This window comes from Mytilus trossulus, unplaced genomic scaffold (assembly GCF_036588685.1).
Source record: "Mytilus trossulus isolate FHL-02 unplaced genomic scaffold, PNRI_Mtr1.1.1.hap1 h1tg000244l__unscaffolded, whole genome shotgun sequence".
In the NCBI taxonomy this organism is placed as follows: domain Eukaryota; kingdom Metazoa; phylum Mollusca; class Bivalvia; order Mytilida; family Mytilidae; genus Mytilus; species Mytilus trossulus.
Window position 1 is genome coordinate 1,683,208 of NW_026963317.1, and position 22,724 is coordinate 1,705,931.

The 22,724-nt window shown below is 31.1% G+C and overlaps 1 protein-coding gene across 3 annotated transcripts in view; it reads right to left on the bottom strand.

Moving 5' to 3' along the window:
* Positions 1–22,724, bottom strand: part of LOC134701471 (mitogen-activated protein kinase-binding protein 1-like) — a 64,791-nt gene that overhangs the window by 29,689 nt on the left and 12,378 nt on the right. For all 3 annotated transcript variants that reach the window (XM_063562625.1, XM_063562624.1, XM_063562626.1), the window contains exons 3-17: positions 15,110–15,224; positions 14,747–14,839; positions 13,851–13,967; positions 12,475–12,570; positions 11,009–11,185; positions 9,804–9,964; positions 9,270–9,345; positions 8,550–8,663; positions 7,719–7,865; positions 7,140–7,206; positions 5,043–5,157; positions 4,337–4,428; positions 3,722–3,918; positions 3,091–3,209; positions 1,925–2,179 (exon numbers count right to left, since the gene is read on the bottom strand). In XM_063562625.1, the coding sequence (XP_063418695.1) occupies positions 1,925–2,179; positions 3,091–3,209; positions 3,722–3,918; positions 4,337–4,428; positions 5,043–5,157; positions 7,140–7,206; positions 7,719–7,865; positions 8,550–8,663; positions 9,270–9,345; positions 9,804–9,964; positions 11,009–11,185; positions 12,475–12,570; positions 13,851–13,967; positions 14,747–14,839; positions 15,110–15,224 (1,941 nt within the window). The remainder of the gene's footprint in view (positions 1–1,924; positions 2,180–3,090; positions 3,210–3,721; positions 3,919–4,336; positions 4,429–5,042; positions 5,158–7,139; positions 7,207–7,718; positions 7,866–8,549; positions 8,664–9,269; positions 9,346–9,803; positions 9,965–11,008; positions 11,186–12,474; positions 12,571–13,850; positions 13,968–14,746; positions 14,840–15,109; positions 15,225–22,724) is intronic.

Consider the following 22,724-nt stretch of genomic DNA (forward strand, 5'->3'; position numbering starts at 1 on the left):
CCATCATTACTGATTTTAAGATATTTGTCGTAATCTGTGGATTCATTTATTTTCATAGGTTCAAATTTTTTAGGAATTATGGGAAAATTGTATTTCATAAGGTATTTGATTTAACAGTTTCACCAAAGTTAACAGAAAAACCAAAACAAAATTTGGCTTCTTTAAACAAAAATTTACCCCTGAAATCAAAGAAACTTGGTATCCCAATAAAAATAATCAATCTACAATATAATTTTTTTTAAATCAGACATTATTCATATAAATATTTGTAGCCAAAATCCAACAGAAATTCTTGTGTACAGCATTGAATTTCTTCTGAGGCATAGCAAAATAGACAAATAAATCTACAGTGTAACCTCTGTTACCTGATACACTGGAGGACCATAAAAACAAGAGGCTCTCAAGAGCCTGAATCGCTCACCTTACTTTTTTTGGTTAAATCTCTCATCAATGATTATTTTGGCTTTTCAATTTATTTAAATTTTCTTGGAATCGTCCTATTTTCTTCAAAAGCAAAAAAAAAAATCATTTTCTCCTATGTTCTATTTTAGCCATAGGAGCTATGTTTCTTGACATACAAGGAAATAAAATATAGAATTTATACTAGATACTCTGAAACTCATTTAGTCTAAGTTTGGCTGAAATTGATACAGCAGTTTCAAAGGAGAAGATTTTTTAAAGTAAGTCAACATGATGAACAAATTGTGAAAAAAAGTCTTTAAAGGGCAATAACTCCTTAAGGGGTTTATTGACAATTTTGGTCAAATTGACTTATTTGTAGATCTTACTTTGCTTAACATTTTTGCTATTAACAGTTTATCTGTATCTATAATAATATTCAAGATAATAACCAAAAACTACAAAATTTCTTTAAAATCATCAATTCAGGGGCATTATAACTGCAAAACCAGTTACCCGATTCGGCTAAAAATTTCAGGACAGGCAGACCTTGACCTAATAAATACTTTAACTTGTGTCTTCTTTGCTCTAAATGCTGGAGTTTTTGAGATATAAGCCAAAAACTGCATTTTAACCTGTGTTCTATTTTTAGCCATGACGGCCATGTTTTTTGACGAAATAGAAAATAAAACACAATCTTTATTCTATACACCCTACTGATCATTCAGTTGAAGTTTGGTTGAATTTGGTTGAGTAGTTTTAGAGGAGAAGATTTTTTAAAGTTAGCAAATATGATGAACAAATTGTGAAAAATTGTCATTAAAGGACAATAACTCCTTAAGGTGTCAATTGACAATTTTGGTCAAATTAACTTATTTGTAGATCTTACTTTGCTGATCATTTTTGCTACTTGCAGTTTATTTTTATCTATAATAATATTCAAGATAATGACCAAAAACTGCAAAATTTCCTTAAAATTACCAATTAAGTGGCAGCAACCCAACAATGGGTTGTTTGATTCATCTGAAAATTTCAGGGCTGATAGGTCTTGACCTAATGAAGATTTTTACCCCATGTCAGATTTGCTCTAAATGCTTTCGTTTTTGAGATATAGGACAAAAACTGCATTTGACCCCTATGTTTAATTTTTAGCAATGGCGACCATGTTTGTTGATAGATCAAAACTTCGGATACAATTTATAAACTAGATACCCTAAGGAACATTCAGTCAAAGTTTGGAAGTATTTGGCCTAGTAGTTTTAGAGGAGAAGATTCTTGAAATAGTTTACAACGACAGACGACGGACGACGGACGACCACAGACTCCAAGTGATGGCATAAGCTCACATGGCTATGCCAGGTGAGCTAAAAATGTCGGATTAAGCAGGGTGTTGGAATACTCAGCTTTTTTCTGCAAATATGTATATTTTGGGACTATTAAAATGTAACAGTTAAAGCAGGATGTTGGAATACTGAGGTGTCGGATACGGCAGGTTACATTGTACATCCAATATATGAATACTAACCCATCAGCTGATACAGAAATCAGATGTTTGAGATTGTTGGTGAACTTTATACTGCTGATAGTTTCTGCATGTCCGATCATGGAGGCTTGGATTTCTCCCGTGGCATAGTCAATAATGGTGATACTCTTATCCACGGTACAACTAGTGGCAAAATAAGTTCCTGAGGGATCTAATGATAACTTCATTAGGACACCATCATCTCCAATGGTTCCTTTGTAATTCTTCCTCTGTTTGGAGGTCTTTATTGAATATATCCTGATAAATAAAATCATTATCATTAGGACACTATCTTCCTGGCCATACTTACTCTTATTCATTTAGTTTAAACGTATTTATTAATAGTGGATTGGGAAACAAATTATTGCAACTCATATTAATCCCTTCCACTTTGCGGGTACCAGTGTTGCCTAGTAGCAGCATTAGCCTGCTCTTTTTTGGAATCTTCAATGGTGTCTTTTACCTGCTCGAGTATCTTTCTATAACCCTTTTCTTCTTATGGCCAATAAATGTATAACAGAATGTGTTTGAAATATACTGAAATATTTTCATAGGTTGATAAAATTATGCCTCACCACTTAATGGCCAAAAAGTGTAAAGCAATCACCAATCCATTGATCACATACCCGTAGCCAAACAAATAAGCACTGTTTAAGTAAATGTTTTGTTCGGATTGTGACTGTTAAAGTCGAGTTTGTGAGTCCAACGAAACCCCCTTTGGAAATTCCTGGCTACGACCTGAATCAATGGCCAATGAAGAACATTTTTTCCAAATACCCTTATGAAATACAGCAATTGTATTTTTGCCATCAGAAATCAAGCTGATTTTGGTATGAAGTTGTAAAATCAAATAAATTGCAGATCAAGTTTGTAATTTTGATCAGTAGTTTTGATATGTATTTTGTTTTTTTCTGAGTTTTTATCCCACCTTAGGCCTAAATTTATATATTCTTTGTTTCCCCAATCCCAACCCTGCCAAACCAAGTGTGTAGGTTGGTAGGAAAATAATTTTTTTTCTGCAAAAAGCTGGAAAAATATTGGTCGTTCCAACAAGCCTGAAAATCAGAAATATATAACATAATATTTGGCTTAGTTTTGACAAGAGTCGGACCATTTTTTCAGGGTCTGGCAGGATTGAGAAACAAACAATATTTTATTTCAGGCCTTACCTTATATTCCTATCCTGGCAGGCTGTAGCAGCAAACTTCTCTGTTGGGTCTATAACCATATCATAGATTGTAGTTTTACCCACAAGATGTTGGTCTAAAGTGAACTGTAGGTCTGGATCCTGTAAATATATAAAAGTGAGAACTTACAAATAGGTTATTATATGAATTTCTGTAACATTCATAACAGGTAGGGTGGGTTATATATGTGGACAGTGAGTTTCCTATTACAAATTCCACATTAAAATATTTACATACTGTGCCAAAAAACAAACCAAAAAAAAACAAAGGTTTATAAGGGTCCAATCAATGTCCATTTCTACAGTAATCTAATACCATGTGAGTTGTAATTTTAAAAGAATTGTTAGAAGTTTTTTCATCACTATATGAGCATTTCTAAAGGCTGCAGATTTACTGCCAGAACATTTTACTAACCATTTGAGCATTTTGAAGAATAAACATTTATTTACTTCTCAACTGACAGAACATTTTTACACATCGTTGATGATTTCTAAAAAGTAAAATCTTTTCTATCTACAGCTTTCAGAACATTTTTACACACCAATTCATGATTTCAGTAGTTGAAAGAGTAAAGGTATGTCTGCTCCACAACAAGTTAGAACATTTTACTCACCATTTGAGCATTTCTAAAGAGTAATGATTTGTCTGCTCCACAACTGAGCATCTTTAATTGTTTCTCCGTCTGAGTAAATCTGACAGCCGTTATAGATGATGAATGGTCATCTAGAGTTTGTAACAGTTTATAATTCTGTTCTACATCAAATACATGTAACATTCTGTCCCTACTGCTTGTGGCCAACAACTTTGGACCTGAAAAAAACCCAAAAACAATTAATGATAGAACTTGTAGGTAGACTTTCCTAGTATAATATGATGTTTACTGATTATTATCAAAGATAAAAGTAATGAATAACATGAGTACCACTTGAGCTCAGGTCTTGTCCCATTTAGATCATGATGTCAGGATAAAGTTCTTCAGTATATACTGAAAACCTTCCAGTAATATATAAGATGAAGAACAACAATAAAAAAAATCCTTGGTTACACTTGTTTAGAGTGTTTGTTGAGAAAATGGTTATTTTAGGGTATGTTCTACAGGCAATATTTTTCACTGATGTTTCATTGGTTGATTAGTTATTAATTTATGCTGCATCACAAAAGGGCTATATCATGGCAAGACAATCATGTTTGAACACTATATACTAGCTATAAATAGCATTATATTTACCTAATTTAAAGTTACTATACTGTAGACATAAGACTTCCTGGTCATGGGCCTCTATTGTAGCTACCTCTTGCATGGTTTCTAAATCATGTATTCTGAAAAAAATTATATATTTGGATTCAGTATTTGTAATGAAATAAAACAATCTATAATATGAAGAGAGATTTCCAACAAAGGTGAGCCCAAAATTTGTGTGCAATTCTAAAAAAAAGTTTCCTCTGCTGATTCATAATCATTTCTATGACACAGATTTTCATTGATTTCGTAGGTAAGGGTGAACCACAAATTTAAATGTTCAAAAAAGCATACATCTTTTTATATTGGCATAAATGTAGTTTCAAAAAACCATGAAAACGAATATTAACAAAAAAATTGTTTCTCACTACCCAGAAAAATTGGTGCCAACAAAGTCATGTGAATCCCAGTATCAAGCAAATTATCAATACCAACCTTTTCAAATTATCAAACTCTTAGTTGAAAATCATATTTTATATTTATCCAATACTGTTATCAAAATTTTAAAAGTTGTGTTTGGTATACCTATTGTTTATACTATACATTACTATATGAATACTTTTACAAGAGAATACATGTTTTAAAGAAGTCAAAGGTCCACAAAAATCCTTTTGTACAATTACTTATTTGAAGAAAAAAAATTCTGATCCATTCATATACAAATACTCAAATGATTTTAAACTGCAAATCTCACCTTATATTACCAATTCTGTCGCCAGAAGCTAAGTGTTTAGAATCAGGACTGATACACAAAGATCTAATGCCATTCTTATCATCATAATTGGTATCTGTTTTATCAGTACCTCCAGCTGAAACATATATCAAATGTTAACTTTTAAAAAACACATTATATATTTTTAACTTACCTAAATATTATTAGCTTCATTTAGTCTTTAAATGTGTCAATACATTTTTTTGCACTATCTAGCTATATGCAGAATAAATAGACATCCAAGTTTTGTACTTGATTATTAAAGATATCATGGAAGTAGTCTTTTTTTTTCTTTTTTTTTATGCCCCACCTACGATAGTAGAGGGGCATTATGTTTTCTGGTCTGTGCCTCTGTTTGTTCGTCCTTTCGTTTGTTCGTCTGTGCGTCCGTTCGTCCCTTTCCAGGTTAAAGTTTTTGGTCAAAGTAGTTTTTGATGAAGTTGAACTCCAATCAACTTTAAACTTAGTACACATGTGTCTCCTGATATGATCTTTCTAATTTTAAAGCCAAACTAAAGTTTTTACCCCAATTTCACGGTCCAATGAACATAGAAAATGATAGTGCAAAGTTCATGTTAAAGTTTGGGTTAAAGTTTTTGGTCAAGGTAGTTTTTGTTGAAGTTGAAGTCACATCAACTTGAAACTTAGTACACATGTTACCTTTGATATGATCTTTCTAATTTTAATTTCAAATTAAAATTTTGACCCCAATTTCACGGTCCTCTGAACATGGAAAATGATATGCCAGTGGGGCAACCGTGTACTATGGACACATTCTTGTCTGGACCATATTATATTTTAAATTCTCATACAGTGTGTGAGCGTTATCAAAAGTGTATGGTGCAGATGTATATTTACGTAATCTAAGGTTGCTGTCTCATTGACATTTATTGCACATCTCTTTTGTTCATACCGATATTTTTAAAACAATTGGATAACAGAATGCCAGGAAAAAAAAAAGGTTACTACCATCAAACTTGTTTTGGAAAGAAACACCAAGTGAAAGAAATTTGATTTGACACAGACGACCAAGAAAAACATTTAATTCATCAACTCTTGGTGCATTGTACGGAGGAACAATGTGAATCTTTTTTATATAAAGTTCAGCCAGGATTTTTTTGTCTGTCAGACTATGATTAAACTAATTAAAACATTTACTAAATTTTATCATCAGTATAAAGACATCATCCATAAATATAGCTCAACATGCAGACTTCTTATACGTTCAGGTATTTCACATCCAATTTTTTATGGAAATATTCTTTATAAAGCACAAAGGTGTCAGTATTCACCTCAGAAACTTACAAAACCTTTGAATAGACTTATTAAGAAGGGATATAATTACGATACTGTTGTTAAGTCATTAAAGATTGCATATTTTGGCGTTAATATTGAGTCACTGATAAGGTCTTTGCATCGGAACTAAACACATTTATTCTAAAAACAGTTCTTGGTATGACACCGGTTATGTTCTTCTCATATACGTTATGATGGTATAACACTAAACCCCTAACAGGAAGGATTGTGCCTGATGTTCATATGATGAAATCATAATCTTTCAGTCAGTTTAATTGAAGTCTGGAGCTGGCATGTCAGTTAACTGCTAGTAGTCTGTTGTTATTTATGTTTATTATCATTTTGTTTATTTTCTTTGGTTACATCTTCTGACATCAGACTAAGACTTCTCTTGAACTGAATTTTAATGTGCGTATTGTTATGCGTTTACTTTTCTACATTGGTTAGAGGTATAGGGGGAGGTTTGAGATCTCAAAAACATGTTTAACCCCGCCACATTTTTGCGCCTGTCCCAAGTCAGGAGCCTCTGGCCTTTGTTAGTCTTGTATTATTTTAATTTTAGTTTCTTGTGTACAATTTGGAAATTAGTATGGAGTTCATTATCACTGAACTTGTATATATTTGTTTAGGGGCCAGCTGAAGGACGCCTCTGGGTGCGGGTATTTCTCACTACATTGAAGACCTGTTGGTGACCTTCTGCTGATGTTTTTTTATTTGGTCGGGTTGTTGTCTCTTTGACACATTCCCCATTTCCATTCTCTATTTTATGATCACATGACTTACCTGGATTGTAATTCACATCTCTCAAGTAATTCAATGATGGATCTGTATATATAACTTTCAGCAATTCCTGAAAATCAACACAAGTTATTACAAGTTGATACACTAATTATTCTATAACTTAGGACACAGATGTTGCCACTGCTTGCTTATAAAGTTGTAGTGGAACATAACTCAAGAAAAGTAAAAGTGACACTACCAGACAAGAGTAAAACTAAATGTCCCTCCTCTATGGCAGGAGCATAAAAATGATTGTGATTCACAAGAATGTAAATGGGGTTTTGTTGTCTCTTTTGTTGAAATTTAAACAGATTTAGATATTTACTGACTTTCCATCTTCGCTAGCCAAGGCTAGCAAAGATGCTGACTTTCAAGCACAGATAACCAATGTGTTGTCTATTCTAACTGTCCCTTATGTGATCATTCCCTATGGTCAAATTCAGAATATTTAATATCTGCCTGGATCAAATTCATTGCAATATTTTAATCACTTTACACCATAATTGTGTTTTTATTCAAATCTTAACAATTCAGTTACACCATATGTGGTAAAATCATCATCATTTGGATATCATTATTTACCTGTGAAAATATATTCCTTTTATAAATGTTCATATCTTTCATATGAGGGTCTAGATTCCAGATCCTGACTGTATCATCACTAGAACATGTTATAAATGATCCTGGAGGGAGAATCTGTTTCTGATCTTCTGTAATAGGCAGACTTGTCTGAAATAAAAATAAAATAAACAGTATATACATGTATATTTTTTTATTAAATGTTAACTTGTTTTATAGTTTTCTTCATATGTACATATAATTGATTAATTATGGAAACCAGCAGATGCCCAGAACTTCATGGTGCCAAAATAATAAGCTTAGCTACCAATTTTTTCCACATTTTTGCACAGTCGTATAGCACTGGGTTTCAAAAGATATTGGCTAAGTAATCAAGTAAAAATTTGTATTTTCAATCATTGGTGCTGTATCAAGGATCAAAATCCAAAGTAACCATATCCTGAACTATTGTAAATATAAAGGAGAGTAAACCCATGTTCATAACATCTACCAAAACGTTTGGGATCAACTGAAAATTACACAATGACATGGATGAGAATGGAAAAAATGAAACTATCTTTTTGATTGGATAACACAACACATTTCAGGGTATCAATTTCACAATTGATGGTCTTAATCCCACTAGCTAAGAATTCATGTGACTGATTTCAAAATGCATAATTCAACAGCATTTCTTTCAGTTGCATTAGAATCAAGATAATAATCTTGTATTTGGAGATTTGCAGACATCAATTTTTGATTTAATGGGTTGCTAATTTATGCCTGCAAATTTTTTAACTATAATACTGTTTCTTTTTATTTTATGTCCATTGAAGGCATGCCATAAAAACTTACCTCTAAACTGTAAATGAAAGAACTATGGAACAAAAAACTTCTGGACTTCCCAATCTTCTTCACGTCATGGACATCCCATATATACATACTATGATCATTATATATACAGGTCACCTACAACATAAGTAAAAACATAAACAGGTAATTCATTAAGCTAAAATTTCTAAAATAATAAAGAAATATTATGATCTATTTTCTATCTTCTAATGATAGTCCTCATTGAACCAAGATGAAATATTCAATTAAAAAAGTTATTGTTGGCCAACATTTGTCAAAAACCTTACCTTTTCATGTTTGTATTTATAGCCATCACAGAGTTCTAACAACAGTAGCAATACTTTTTCATATTTCACTTCTAACAACACTTATACTATGCATTTTGACTGACTCAGTTAACGTATAAACATTAAAATTCAAACTGCTAGACAGAAAACAACAATATGTGTGCAAGTTGTGTTTCTCATACCCGTAGCAAGGATGGGTTCGGACGAACCCCCCCTTGAAAACAAATAAGCACTGTTAAAGTCAATGTTCTGTTCGAATTGTGACTGTTAAAGTCCAGTTGGTGAGTCCAACAAACCCCCCCTTGGAAATTTCTGGCTACAGGCCTGTTTCTGATGTAATATTTTTATAAAACAAGACATTTCTTTATTGTAGGCAAAAAGATAGTATCACAAAACTTTATACTTAACAAGAAATGAATTGACTATTGTGTTTTACCTTTTTATTCCAATCATCATATATTATTCCAATGGTATCAGGATACTTAGCATCCTTCTTCTGGCTAACCATTTGACTAAAAAAGACAAATCATTCATATGTAGATGAGGTACATTGAATGTATGTTTTTTATCAGAAACTGTCAGAAGAATGCAGTTAATTTATAGAAATATATGGAGAAATGATAAAAAAAAATCAACAATAAAATTTAGTATTCAAGAGATGAAAAAATTGTAGCATATTGCTTCACTCACAATTCTAATGAACAAAAAACTAAATGTCATCAGAAAATTGTTTACGGTGGAAACAGATAGCTTTTTCCTCTCTTTTTCCCACTTAGATACATGTAAACTTAACAAATACTGAAAACAGAAATGCAACGTGAAAATTTGAGAAATAAATCAAAATGAAATCGTCAAAATATGTTTACCTTGGAATAAGAGCTGATGCGACGTCTACACCTAAATAATGAGAATATTTACCTTGGATTAAGAGCTGATGCAACGTCTACACCTAACTAATGAGGATATTTACCTTGGATTAAGAGCTGATGCGACATCTACACCTAAATAATGAGGATGTGGTAGATTGGCTATATAATGTAGATTCTGGGCACTAAATACTCTCACAACACCGTTGGCACAACCAATAAATATAAAGTCAGCAGCAGCCGTCACACAATTAGCACAGGTTGTCTGTAATCAAATGTATACAAAAAAAATAACATAAAATACAGAACTTAAAGAAAAATTCAAAGCAGAAAGTACTTTATCAAATGGCAAATTCAAAAACTGAAACACATGAAACGAATGGAATATAACTGTCATATTCTCGACTTGGACAAGTTGGTATAGACATTTATTTGGCCTTTTAAACTTTTTTTTATTTTCTGGCGTCACTGATAAGTCTTTTGTAGACATGGTAGATGAAATATGTGTCTGGCGCAAATACAAAATACCTGGTATCTATGATGAGTTTATTTCCATATGCAGATAATGGTGGATTAAACCTCTTACTTCATATAGAATTCAATTATATTGATAACAATGGGTGAGCAAATAAATCATTTGTTCTCATACTTTGTTTTTTTTTTGTAATACAACATGAGCTTAAATGGCACACTATCATTTTCTATCTCCAATGGACCATGAAATTGGGGTAAAAACTCTAATTTGGCATTTAAAGTATAAGGAGCCTGTATTCAGTGGTCGTCGTTTGTTTAAGTGTTAAATATTTGTTTTTCGTTAATTTTTTTACATAAGTAAGGCCATTAGTTTTCTCGTTTGAATTGTTTTACATTTTCTTATCGGGGGCCTTTTATAGCTGACTATGGGGTATGGGCTTTGCTCATTGTTGAAGGCCATACAGTGACCTATAAATGTTAATGTTTGTGTCATTTTGGGGTTTTGTGGATAGTTGTCTCATTGGCAATCATACCCCATATTCTTTTTACATATCATAGGGAAAAGTGTTCTAAGTTTTAAATTGATTGGACTTCAAAATTCATCAAAAACCTTGACCAAGAACTTTAACCTGAAGCGGGACAGACAGATGGACAATGAACAGATAGACAAACGAAAGAACAAACAAATAGATGCACAGACTAAATGAACATAATAGCCTAGGTGGGAATTGAAATAAAAGTGATGAAAAAATTGTCTGAAAGGAACATAATGTCAAATAAAGTATCTGCAAAAATAAATTAGTTTACAGTTGATTTTTCGGAAAAAGTGACTTACCCTAAGTTCTGCCCATTTCTCCAGCAATCTTTTTTCATTAAAGTTACATAAATAACCAGACTGTGTTATACAGAAAACTGATTTGTTCTTCCCACAAACAACATCAGTAAAGAAATTATTCTTTAATTCTCCTAAGATGCCTGACCTGCCAGATAATGGAACCGTCTCGTTTAATATCTGAAGAGAAAAATATATATCATATCTTAATCAATGTCAATTCTTCTTTTAAACTGTTCAGCATAATTCTAATGACTACAAAAAATTGATTTAGTTTTTCTTCCACTGATTTTTTTTATATGTATCTTGAAAGCACTATCTCTTTAATGTTTTTATTTACCATGAACTTTAACCTATCTATTTATAGAGGTTACAATTGCATTCTTGTCTTGATTTTCTATTCTGGATAGGGCTGTTTCAGAATTAAATGAATTGGGGACATAAGATGCACTTTTTTTGAGACACTGGTCAACCATAGAATAATTTGCTTTTAATCTACCAATAATTCTTTAAGGAATGACTGTTATATTTTACTTTCTATGAAGAATAACATCAAAAATATGTTGCACACTTAATAATAATAATAATAACGTGTGTTGTTTGTCATTTCAAAGTGTGCACCACATTTTTTGTTATTTCAAATAGACAGAAAAAAATATTACAGTCATTCCTTATAATTTAATTCTAAATTGCATTTTAAACCGGAGTAAATCATGAAAAAATGTTGATGAAGTCACAGTCACATGACAAAATTAACTCTATCTGTATGAGATGATAAATAAAATGCTGTAAACCAATCAAAAGATGTGTTACATCTAAAAATCAAACTATTACAAAATAAAAAGAAAAATTTATGCACAACACTCATATTTAATCATTTTGAATGCTTCACATCCACAACCCACATATTTTTGGAACAGCCCTGACCATAACTTTTGTTTGATTACCATAAACATATTTATGTTTTTGGTATTTAGCTGTATTTTGCCTCTGAATGACCTTATATCACCTCCAAAATAACATTTTGACGTCACGCAACAATCACTTTTTAGTTGTGACATCAAATGTTTTGAATTATGAAGTCAAAGTTTACGAGAACCTGTGTGATGTTATGTAATGGCGGACAAATTTGCATAAAAGTGTAAATATGTCTATACACTAAATTTGGGGTTAATCTACTTTTGACTGGATCAAATATATAGTGCAAGTATTGAGACTACTGTGGATTCATTTATTTTCGTTGGTAATAATTTTTGTGGATTGCTGAAAACTTGCATATTCATGGATATTTGATTTCATGGTTTTGCCAACCTCTGTATACAAAGCCTATTGAAAATATGTTATTCATGGAACATTTGAATTCGAGGTTTACCTGTACCCACAAAAATGTGTATCCAAACGAATAATGAATCCACAGTATAATAAAATATTGAATCTTGAATCTATATATACTTATTCTATGCCCTTACCTTAGATTTACTACTCGCCAGGTACCAGAATTTTACATGTCTATTACCCACTGTAACAAACATGGAACCATCTTCTGAGAAGGCTACAGCACTAACCTGAAATTATATAATCAATGAAAATAAAAACATACCTAGTTTCAAGTGAATTCTAATACTTCTCCACTCAAGATATTTAAAATATGAGCATGTATGTGTTTAAATCTAAAATTAAGGTGGTACCTAACACTACAGGGAGAGAACTTTGTAAAATCAGCTACACATTTTAATAACGTTGTGTTGTTGAGAGAATATCAATGATTAAAATAAGTGTTTGTCAAACTGCAATATAACCTGTGTAATTTTTCTGAAAAAACGATTGGTTCAAATTTTTATGTTTTTGTCAATGGGTCAAAGAAAATACTTTGTCAAAATTTTAAGAAATTAAACGAGCCAAATTAATTTTAGTTAAAGTGTTGGGTACCACCTTAAACTATTGAGAGTGGAGAAATATTGTTAATTCATCAGAAATGAGTTTCTGTGATAAGTTTTATCTGTAACTTAATTTTAATTTTTTTTTTTGCAGATGTTTATACTAGTTGCTGTGTAAAGCTTCTGTTTTGCACCCAGAATAATCACCTACAAGTTTTTATTTTTCAAATTCCTGTTTTCATACAAGATATCTCATTTGTTGTTACTTTATTTCCTGTTATGTCTCAATCCTACTTTTTTGAAATATTTATTGGTTGCATCTGGAGTTCCTGTTTCTACCCACACCTTACATTACTTAAGGAAGCTGGCTTGTCATGTTTTAGATTTTTTATCAGATTTTCGGAATCCTCTGGTTTTATCCATTCGAATGTCTTGAAAAAAATTGCCCGGTTACCCCCATTTTTCTTTTGTAAATCTTTTACATGTACAATGATTAGCCATCTGTAAAAGTCTGATAAAATTTCAATTACTTTTTAACAGTTTTTGAAAACTTCAACTTGTCAATGATAAACCTATGAAAAGTCAAGAGAGAATATTTTCCTGACAAAATTAAAATTTAAATGGCTAATATCTCGGAAACAAGCATGGTGACCTATATTTTTTTTTTTGCTCTTTGGATTCCTTTATTAATCCCCTATCAATATAAACTAGTGTTTTGAAAAGTTAACTACTTTCAAACTGAGAAGCTAACTCCCTTAAGAGTTATTTTGTATTGCTTGCCATTTGAGCTCCTGTTTTGAATCAGAACTTGCTTTACCAAGTATTCTAATTGTTGCTTTTTTAGTTTCTATTTTGACTCAAAACTTTACTACTAAATATTCTATCAGATCCTGTTTTTCCCAAAACCTTACTATATACAATGTATTTAGATTGTCGACCATGAGATCCTGTTTTGCCCCAGAACTTACTTTATTAGATATTTTGTTTGTTGCCACTTTATTGCCAGTTTTCCAGTTCCAAACTGCGGCCATCATATCATGCTGAGATCCTATTGACACTATGTATTTGTTATTTGGAGAAAATGCCTGAAAATACAGTCAGAATATAACAGGCTATTATTTGAACTTGGAATTATTTTTAATTATGGAATTTGCATAATTTCTTGAGTTTAAAATTTTTTAATAAATTCCATGTTTATTTTGTATTATGATCATTTGAGCTGTTCATAACATTTTCCACACAATGTATTTTGGTTAGATAGTGTTGTGCGCGGCACAGTGCATTCTACTTAAAATATAATATTTTCTTTGTAATAGAAAGTGTTGTGCGCAGCACAGAACATTTCAGTACAGAATAAACATGGAACTTATATAAAATTCCAATAACAAGAAATCAAGCAAATTCCATAATTAAAAACAATTCCAAGTTCAAATAATAGCCTGTTAATTATGTTAAAATATTATATGACTGTTAGAAATACAGTATATCATAGAAATAACAAATTGAATCTTTTCCTTCATTGTAAGATACAAAATGGATTATATAAAATTTAAGTGTAATTTATGTACCATTTTACAAAATATATAAGAAATCTATATTTTCAAATAAACTAAACTATTTGGATGGAGAGTTTTGTCTCATTGGCACTCACACCACATCTTCCTATATCTATAAAGAAAAGCTGAGGTTCAAATTGTTTAAGATGGACTAAAGACAGTGCAACAGGTTTGGTTTTTTTCTTAATATCTAAAATTCAACATTTGTTTTCCCCCAAATCAAATCATCCTATCACTCACAGCTATAAATCTCAATTATACATTTCAGATGTTGTGACATAGAAAATTTAACCTTAATATAATATTACCACACAGTTAATGCCAAACTTGTGTCCATAGAATTCGGCCACTTGTATTTTTTCTTCCACATCCCATACACGTACTGCAGGCTGATGACCACACTGAAAAAAAAGAAAATTTAATTCAATTTAGTTAAACAAAAATAAGAAATGGGCATTTAAAAATAATTGATTTGAACGCCACTTCTTTTAAGCACTGCTATTTGTCTATTTCTCGGCGGCCAGATTTTATTGTTAAAATTTTTGACATTAAATGACATTATATTGTTGTCTTGTAATTATGTTTCAATATATTTGTGTACTATGGATTAAAAAAAAAATCCATTTCTTTATGTTGGTGAAAATAATCTATTCATGACAATAATGAATTACCTCCCCTGTGACAATATTTTTGCCATCTTTAGAGAACTTTACAGCTGTGATGGTCTTCTTACAAGAGTTTATTATATGTGATTGTTTCTTTCCATTTAACAGCACTACCACACATCTGAAATGAAAACAAGATATCTTTATCAAGTTGTTTAAAAAAAAGTAAAATCTAGACAGGTTTAATATTTAACATTAACATACATGTATTTTTTGTTGCTTTTCATCCCTAAATAATTCCCATTTATTAATTAAAAAAAACACTCTCAAACTATCAAATTAAGTACACAAGTAACATATACAAGGATAATGGACAGAGTCCAAGTAGATCTTCTCAGAAGCTGATTTAGGCAGAGCACCCCTCTTAAATTAGGAAAAACATAATCTTTTAACAATAAAAAGTTCTAACATATTTATTACCCCACAGAATAGACCCCTGCTTTTGCATGCCATAAGAGTAAAGTTACTAATTTTAACTTGTCAAAAGACGTTAACAAATAAAAATTTGACCCAGCTTTAAGCAGAAAGAATTTTATTATACCATTATCCAAGGACATGTGAAAAAAAAACATGTGTAAAATTGTGAATCTGGAACATAAACATGATAAAGCAAATAACACAAAAATTCTGAAAAGATGCCATCATTGTATAATAATATTGTCAGCAACTGTATACCACAAATAATTGTTCCATCAATATATTTGACTAATTGCATAACCAAATAGCATGGCTTAGCATAAAATCTTATTTAATGATCCTAGTTGCAATTTTTTAAATGCACAATATTAAGATGGTAAATAATATTTTATCAATAAAAATATAGATCAAAGACTTAATTTGATTTTCAACATTTATCTGTCAACAATACAAAATCTGTGTGTGAAGATTTGTAAGTGTTAAAAAAAAAACATCTCATAAACAGATGCATAAACACAGATTCACAATAAAACATGATAAAATAAAAATCTAGAAATAATCTAATTACAATCTCTTTATCTGAGACAAGGACATACAAAAAACGTATCTCTCAATGATATTTCCAAAACAAATCACCAACATGATAATAACCCTTAATTAAATGTACAAAAATCTTCATACTCCATATTAATACCAATATTATATGTATTGATGAAAAGGAACTACAAAAGGCATAATAATAATAATAGATGGTTCTTGATGATCATGCCATTACATTAATTAATGGTGTATTGAAGTAATTATCATTGTTATATTGTCATGCTACAATGAAAAGAATACATGAATGTAGAATTAACAGTGTCTGGGAAATAAATTTTCTTTTCATCACAACTATACACAAGGCTATAACAAACTATATGTCTGTTTAGATTGGCTATAAAAAAAAACTATTTGTATGATATAATTATTCTTGGAAGAAAATAAACATCCTTAATTACGTAAAAAAAAAATGAGAAGTACCCCTAGCCTGGAGAAAAATATATTTGAATGTTCCCTATTCCTACCTTTAGGATAATGAAATTAGAACAAAACATTCTTATTTTCAAATTAATCGAGTGATAAATGTGGTTCAATTCAGTGGATGTAGCAAACCATTTTTAAACATCTCTTGTAATATCTATAATGTCTCATCAATTATTATGGCCTTATTCTGTTGTGACCAATAACAAGAATGGGTGTCCAAATGACACCACACCACACCAAATCTATATTTCTATGTTCATTGACAGTGAGGTTGGGTCAATATCTCAATTTGACATATAATTTATAAGGAGTGCAAATCCATATGACGAAGTGTACCAAATTTCAAGCTGTTGTGACCATGTCTTATGGAAAACTATCATTACCAAAATTTTTAATATGAGACTATCATATTTCTGTGATCAGCGAACCATGAAAATGGTAAGTAGCACTGCATTACCTTCACTTTCAGCCGGATACTGGATAGACAAACCAAAAGAACATAACAGAAACAAATTAGCCCAGCTACCCCAGTACTGTAGACAGAACATAAAAGGTCCCATTTCTCAAATATTCTACCCGAGTAAAACATGCATTTTTATCTCATGGCCTTATAATGGTGCACATGGACCAATGCACTCAGGTGATAATTGTGGTTTTTCATCCTCACACAAACAAATGCAGGTGAAAATACTAAGATCACTACACCCTTTTTTCTTTGTATGACATGATCAAAGTGAATTTTAAAGAAACAATTAAATTTAACTGTTAATTTCTACTTCAATGAACTTTATGTATACCTTCTTATTCATGCTCTATTGTGTTATAGCTTTATAAAAACTTTAAAGATGGGAAAAACATTAAATAGCTTATATCAGCCTCTCAAATTTTAATCTTCACCTGACCTACCGTCACCTACGTCACTTCAAATGTTATATATTGATATAGAATTACTCATCTTTAAGCCATAAATGAATTTTTATAATGCTTTACAAACTGTTTAAGTGATCTTATGAATATGCTGTAATACAGTAACAACACCAATATCATATAAAAATACTTCTTTTTGTTGTGATTGGAAATTGAAATTTTGTATCTGCATGTCTTTTTGAAGATTTACAAATCCTCTTTATTTGTATGGATCATGTGACAATCTTCAGTTAACAACAAAACTTGAATAGCCCTCAAAATAGAAATCTATCATATAACAACTAAATGTCTAGCTAGGGATAACATATCTTAGGGGTCCTTGGGCTCCTAATATAACTAGAATTTACGGTAGACTGATACAATCAAGTAGGTGCAAATCTGTTGTCTGTACAGTAGTCCAGGTAAAATGTTATTTTTGCTGACAACACTGTCTGCTTTAAGACAGATGTCCCACTATCAAGACACTTTTAGAATTCCAAACATTACTTAAGCTGGTACCTAACACTACAGGGAAATAACTCTGTAAAGTCAGCTTAACATTCTAATTATGTTGTGTTGTAAAAGGAATAATGATCAAAATTGGTGTTTGTGAAACTGCTATATAACCAGTGTAGTTTTTCTGACATAACGATTGGTTCAAAATTTTTGAAATTTTTATATTTTTGTTAAAGAGTCAAAGTTAATACTTTGACAAAATTTTATAAAAATTAAACGAGCCAAATTAATTTCAGTGAAAGTGTTAGGTACCACCTTAAATTGCTCTTAGTTTTAAATGTTATAAGCATTGCAAAGAAGAAGACAATACCAAGCTTTTCGTAATTTGTTGAAGTTATTTGCTTCAGAGAAAAGCATCAAAGACCAAATTACTAATTCTGTAATATTTGGTTTGACACTGAGAGGGATTTTATCTGTAAACTAACACATCTAACAGAAGGTGGAGTCAGTGTAGGTAAAATTAGTGACCCAGACTTTGATGTACTAATTCAAAGGATTATGATGGCGGAATATCGTTGTTACATGAGTGTAACAAAGAAAATTTGCAAGAAAAAAATCAACACAGAAAACTGAATGTGCAGATGGATTGATGCTAACCATCGTTTTATAAAAGAACATTATCTAAATAAACTATCTAAAATGTTGTGTCTTCTGTCTTTAATAACCAAGACTTGATTTAAATTTATGGAATGCTTCAAAAAGAGTTTGACAGTGAAAATGTTTGTCAAAGGGGTTGAAAAATCACATCTATAAATTATATTTACTTTTGTAATTCATGTAAACTGTACATGTTATAAAAGGTAATGCATATGTCATAAATATCTATATCACCTGGTTGTTAATTAGATATCTAAACATTTATTGACCTAAGGATTACGATACACATGTTCTAAGATAACCCAAAAACACAATATATACTTAAACATGAAATGGTTTACACATTCGTCAAAATTCTATCGGAAGTTCATCAATATATCCAACAAAACCAACAATTAGAGTTTAAATTTGATTGACTTGTTAGGTAAATAACCTCAAACGATTAAAGAAACAAAACAAACATAAGGCCGTTTATTGGTCATTCAGGTATGCAAACAAACCCTTAAAACGTTAAATATTTGTACATATAATGTTCAAATCGCATTCTATTATAATACGAAGATGTATGTTAAATTAAGGTCAATTTCACCACTACATGTAAACTGACCAGACTTTTCAATAAAATATAATGTTCAAGTCATATTATTTATAATATGAGTATGAGGTCAATTTCTACAATATGTGAAAATTGACCAGGACTTTGAATAACATATAATGTTCAAGTAATATTTCTTTATAAAACAAAGATGTATGTTTCATTAAGGTCAATTTCTAAATTACATGAAAACTGACCAGAACTTTGAAAAACTTTTCTCAATACTGAATTCTTTTTTCAATGCATATATGGCAGATGGACATTTTTTGTCCAAATTTTGACCTTAGATGTATTTTAAGAATTCATTACAGATTATTACCTCTCTAGTGATAATAGGTATATCATGATGACTGATTGTCCATTTGTTTGTCAGCTCTATAATAACTAGATATCATATCGGTTTTTTTATTTCGGGCAGGAGCCAAATTACAATGAACATTGAAAACAAGTATCCAACAAAAAGTATACATATAAGAGGGGTAGGTAGGGTCCTGATCCCGGGCTTAAAACACAAAATCCAGAGGTCCATAACTGAAATAAATTTAAATCAGTACATCGTAAAAATTCGTTAAAAGAATTGCCAGATCCCGAAAAGGGTCAATCCAAAAATCCTGAGCTTAAAAACAGCGATCCCAGACTGAGAGTCTTGAGCCTATCCCCCTCACATATACAACATTTTCAGTAAGAATGTTTACCAAAAGATTATAATCAAACTATTTAGATTTCAACATGTTCAACTGTCTACACTTAAACTGAATAGATAGTTCAATATAAACAGCTTCCAAGATTAAAACTATCATATTTCTTTCCGATAAAATATGCATACTGAAATTTAATAAATATCTGCATCACAATTTATTCTTTTATTCACAAATTCATCTAAAAAGTGTTATTTTCATAAAATAAATGTTTTTATTGCTAAAAGATATAAATAATTCATATCTTTCAAAATATAAATATAATAAGTCAAAGACATTGTGTGAGGCAAAATATTCAGGGCAAACCAGATCATCTTAACATTACAACACTTTCGCACATACAAAAAAAACATACTGGAAAATAGATTAGATCTCTGCCAGGTGTAACAGTAACAATTACATGAAAGTTTCTATGTCAGCTGGATCCACCACATGACTTTAATTGCTATCTATCATTATCTACCGACATATACTACTTCTAAACTATTGAAAACTCAAGGTCCTTCAAAGACAACTGCTAACATATGAAACTCATTATAACAATATCTTCTTTACATACCAAATACCTAACCACCGATCATCTGTCTCAGGAAAAACAAGCAAATATCTAGTATTTCTATTATTCATTTTACATATCAACGAAAAGCAGAGGAATTAACCTATTTCTCAAAACCAAGAAATTGCAGTTGCAGAGAACAGCAGATGAAGAATTAGACAAAAAGCAGAAATTACTTATCATAATAAAGCAGAGACAATTTAAATGCTAAAGGAACAAGAAAGCAATTAAATGTATCTTTATTATGCATCAGAAATATAACTCGCATAGAGATTGCATAAACCTATAGTTTACCAAACTAAATATCTATTAGATAGTGTCCTTTCATGTTATAGAATCCTTGATTTCTGCGACCTTTAAATTGGTGTGCCTAAGTCTACTGACAAGAGCATGTACATGTATACTGAAAATTCATATTGCTTAAGATAGTATTATTCCATGCTACAGAATCTTTGATTATTGCGGTACTGATGAGGACACTTGTACTTGTATCTGTTTGCTGCAGAGAAAACAGGATAAAATGGTTTGCAAACAATGTGCATTGTCAGGTAAATTTCACAGAAATTCCTTTGTGCAACATACCGGTACAATTGTCAATCATTTGCATTGGATTCCCTAGATGCAACAATGAAAATTATGTTATTAAAAATAATGACATTTCTTAGAGTGCATTTGTTTCTAACCCAAAATTTTGTCATCCATGACTATCGTTTAGTAAACGTTGAGCTGCTAGAAACAAATACATTGTTTCATAAACTTTATCGACCCCGCATAGTCAGACAGAAATAGATTACACTCATGCACTGTAAACAAACAGCCCGTAAAAGTGTGGGAAATAAATAACAAGGGCTTTGCAAAAACAACACGTGCTCATATTTATTTAAACGACAAATGCAGAAACAAATTTATCGTTTACACGTCTCAACGATAATCGATCAGCGACTACGCGACTATTTTGCGCGTACATCGTTTACGTGAACGATGTCAACGTTGACCAAAAAATGTCAGAAACAAATGGATTAAATGACTATGCACGTAATCGTTTTCATCGTTTAGGTTAGAAACAAATGCGCTCTTAATAGAGCATGTTCTCTAGTCTTTTCATGAAACAATTGGAAAAAGTTATTTAGGATACCATATGGACAGGTCAATTGATTTTCAAATGATGTTTATATCTTTAATCTGTTAATATATATATTTGTAAATGTTTTAATTTACACTCGTGATCATTAACATTTAAAAAGCGTCTTTTAATGTTTTATGTTAATTGACGTTTGTTCCTGCAACCCATGTTCGTACAATCTAGTATATATCAGTTTAAAGGTAGAAGCACATTAAATGTACACAAGACTCATCAGTGGTGCATATATAAATCAATGTCGCTAAACAGCCAGATCAAAAGAGAAGTTAAAGAGAATTAAAAAACAATTTTTTGTGGATTTCATGATAAAATTGGGACCACAAATTCACATGTCGAGGAAATTGCAGACTTTGGCAAAAACATGAAATGAAATATCCATAAAAATGCAAGTTTTCCTCAATCCACAAAATTTGTACCCACGAAAAAAAAATCAACAGTATCCTATCTCTATGAATTTATATCTGCACCTAATTTTGACATGTTTGTCCTCAGCATATGTTTTTGTGTTGAAGATTCATTAATGAATACCTCAAATCTACATTTTTATCCCTCTAATCATATGCAATACTCAGTAACACAGTAAACCTTGTAACTTATTAGTTAATTAAAACTGCCTTGGAAACATCTCAATACAAGTGCAAATCAATAGACCTGAGTCAATACAAACAAAAGTGTCAAGCTAGAGCTGGCATCTGTTCTTATTACTATAATGTGCAGCACCCCCATTCCTGTTTAATTGATCCTGCATTGTATATATACTTTTAACCAGATGCTCCGCAGGGCGTAGCTTTATACGACCGCAGAGGTTGAACCCTGAACGGTTGGGGCAAGTATGGACACAACATTCAAGCTGGATTCAGCTCTAAATTTGGATTGTGATTAAATAGTTGACACAGCATAGGTTTCTGACACAGAATGAATGTGTTCTAATGAACTTAAAATTTTTGTTTTCTCTTAGAGCAATTCACTATGCTGTTGAATATTAATCCTCTCAAAAAAATGTTTGAAGAAATTTTCTTTCTATTTATGAAATTTCAAATGAGAAAATTGAACCCAATTTTTTTAATCACATCCCCCTTTCCCTTATTCCAAAACTAATCTCAATTAAAATTTCTAATGGAGTTTGCAACAATAACTACTCATTTAAATACATCATAAAATATTAAGATGTA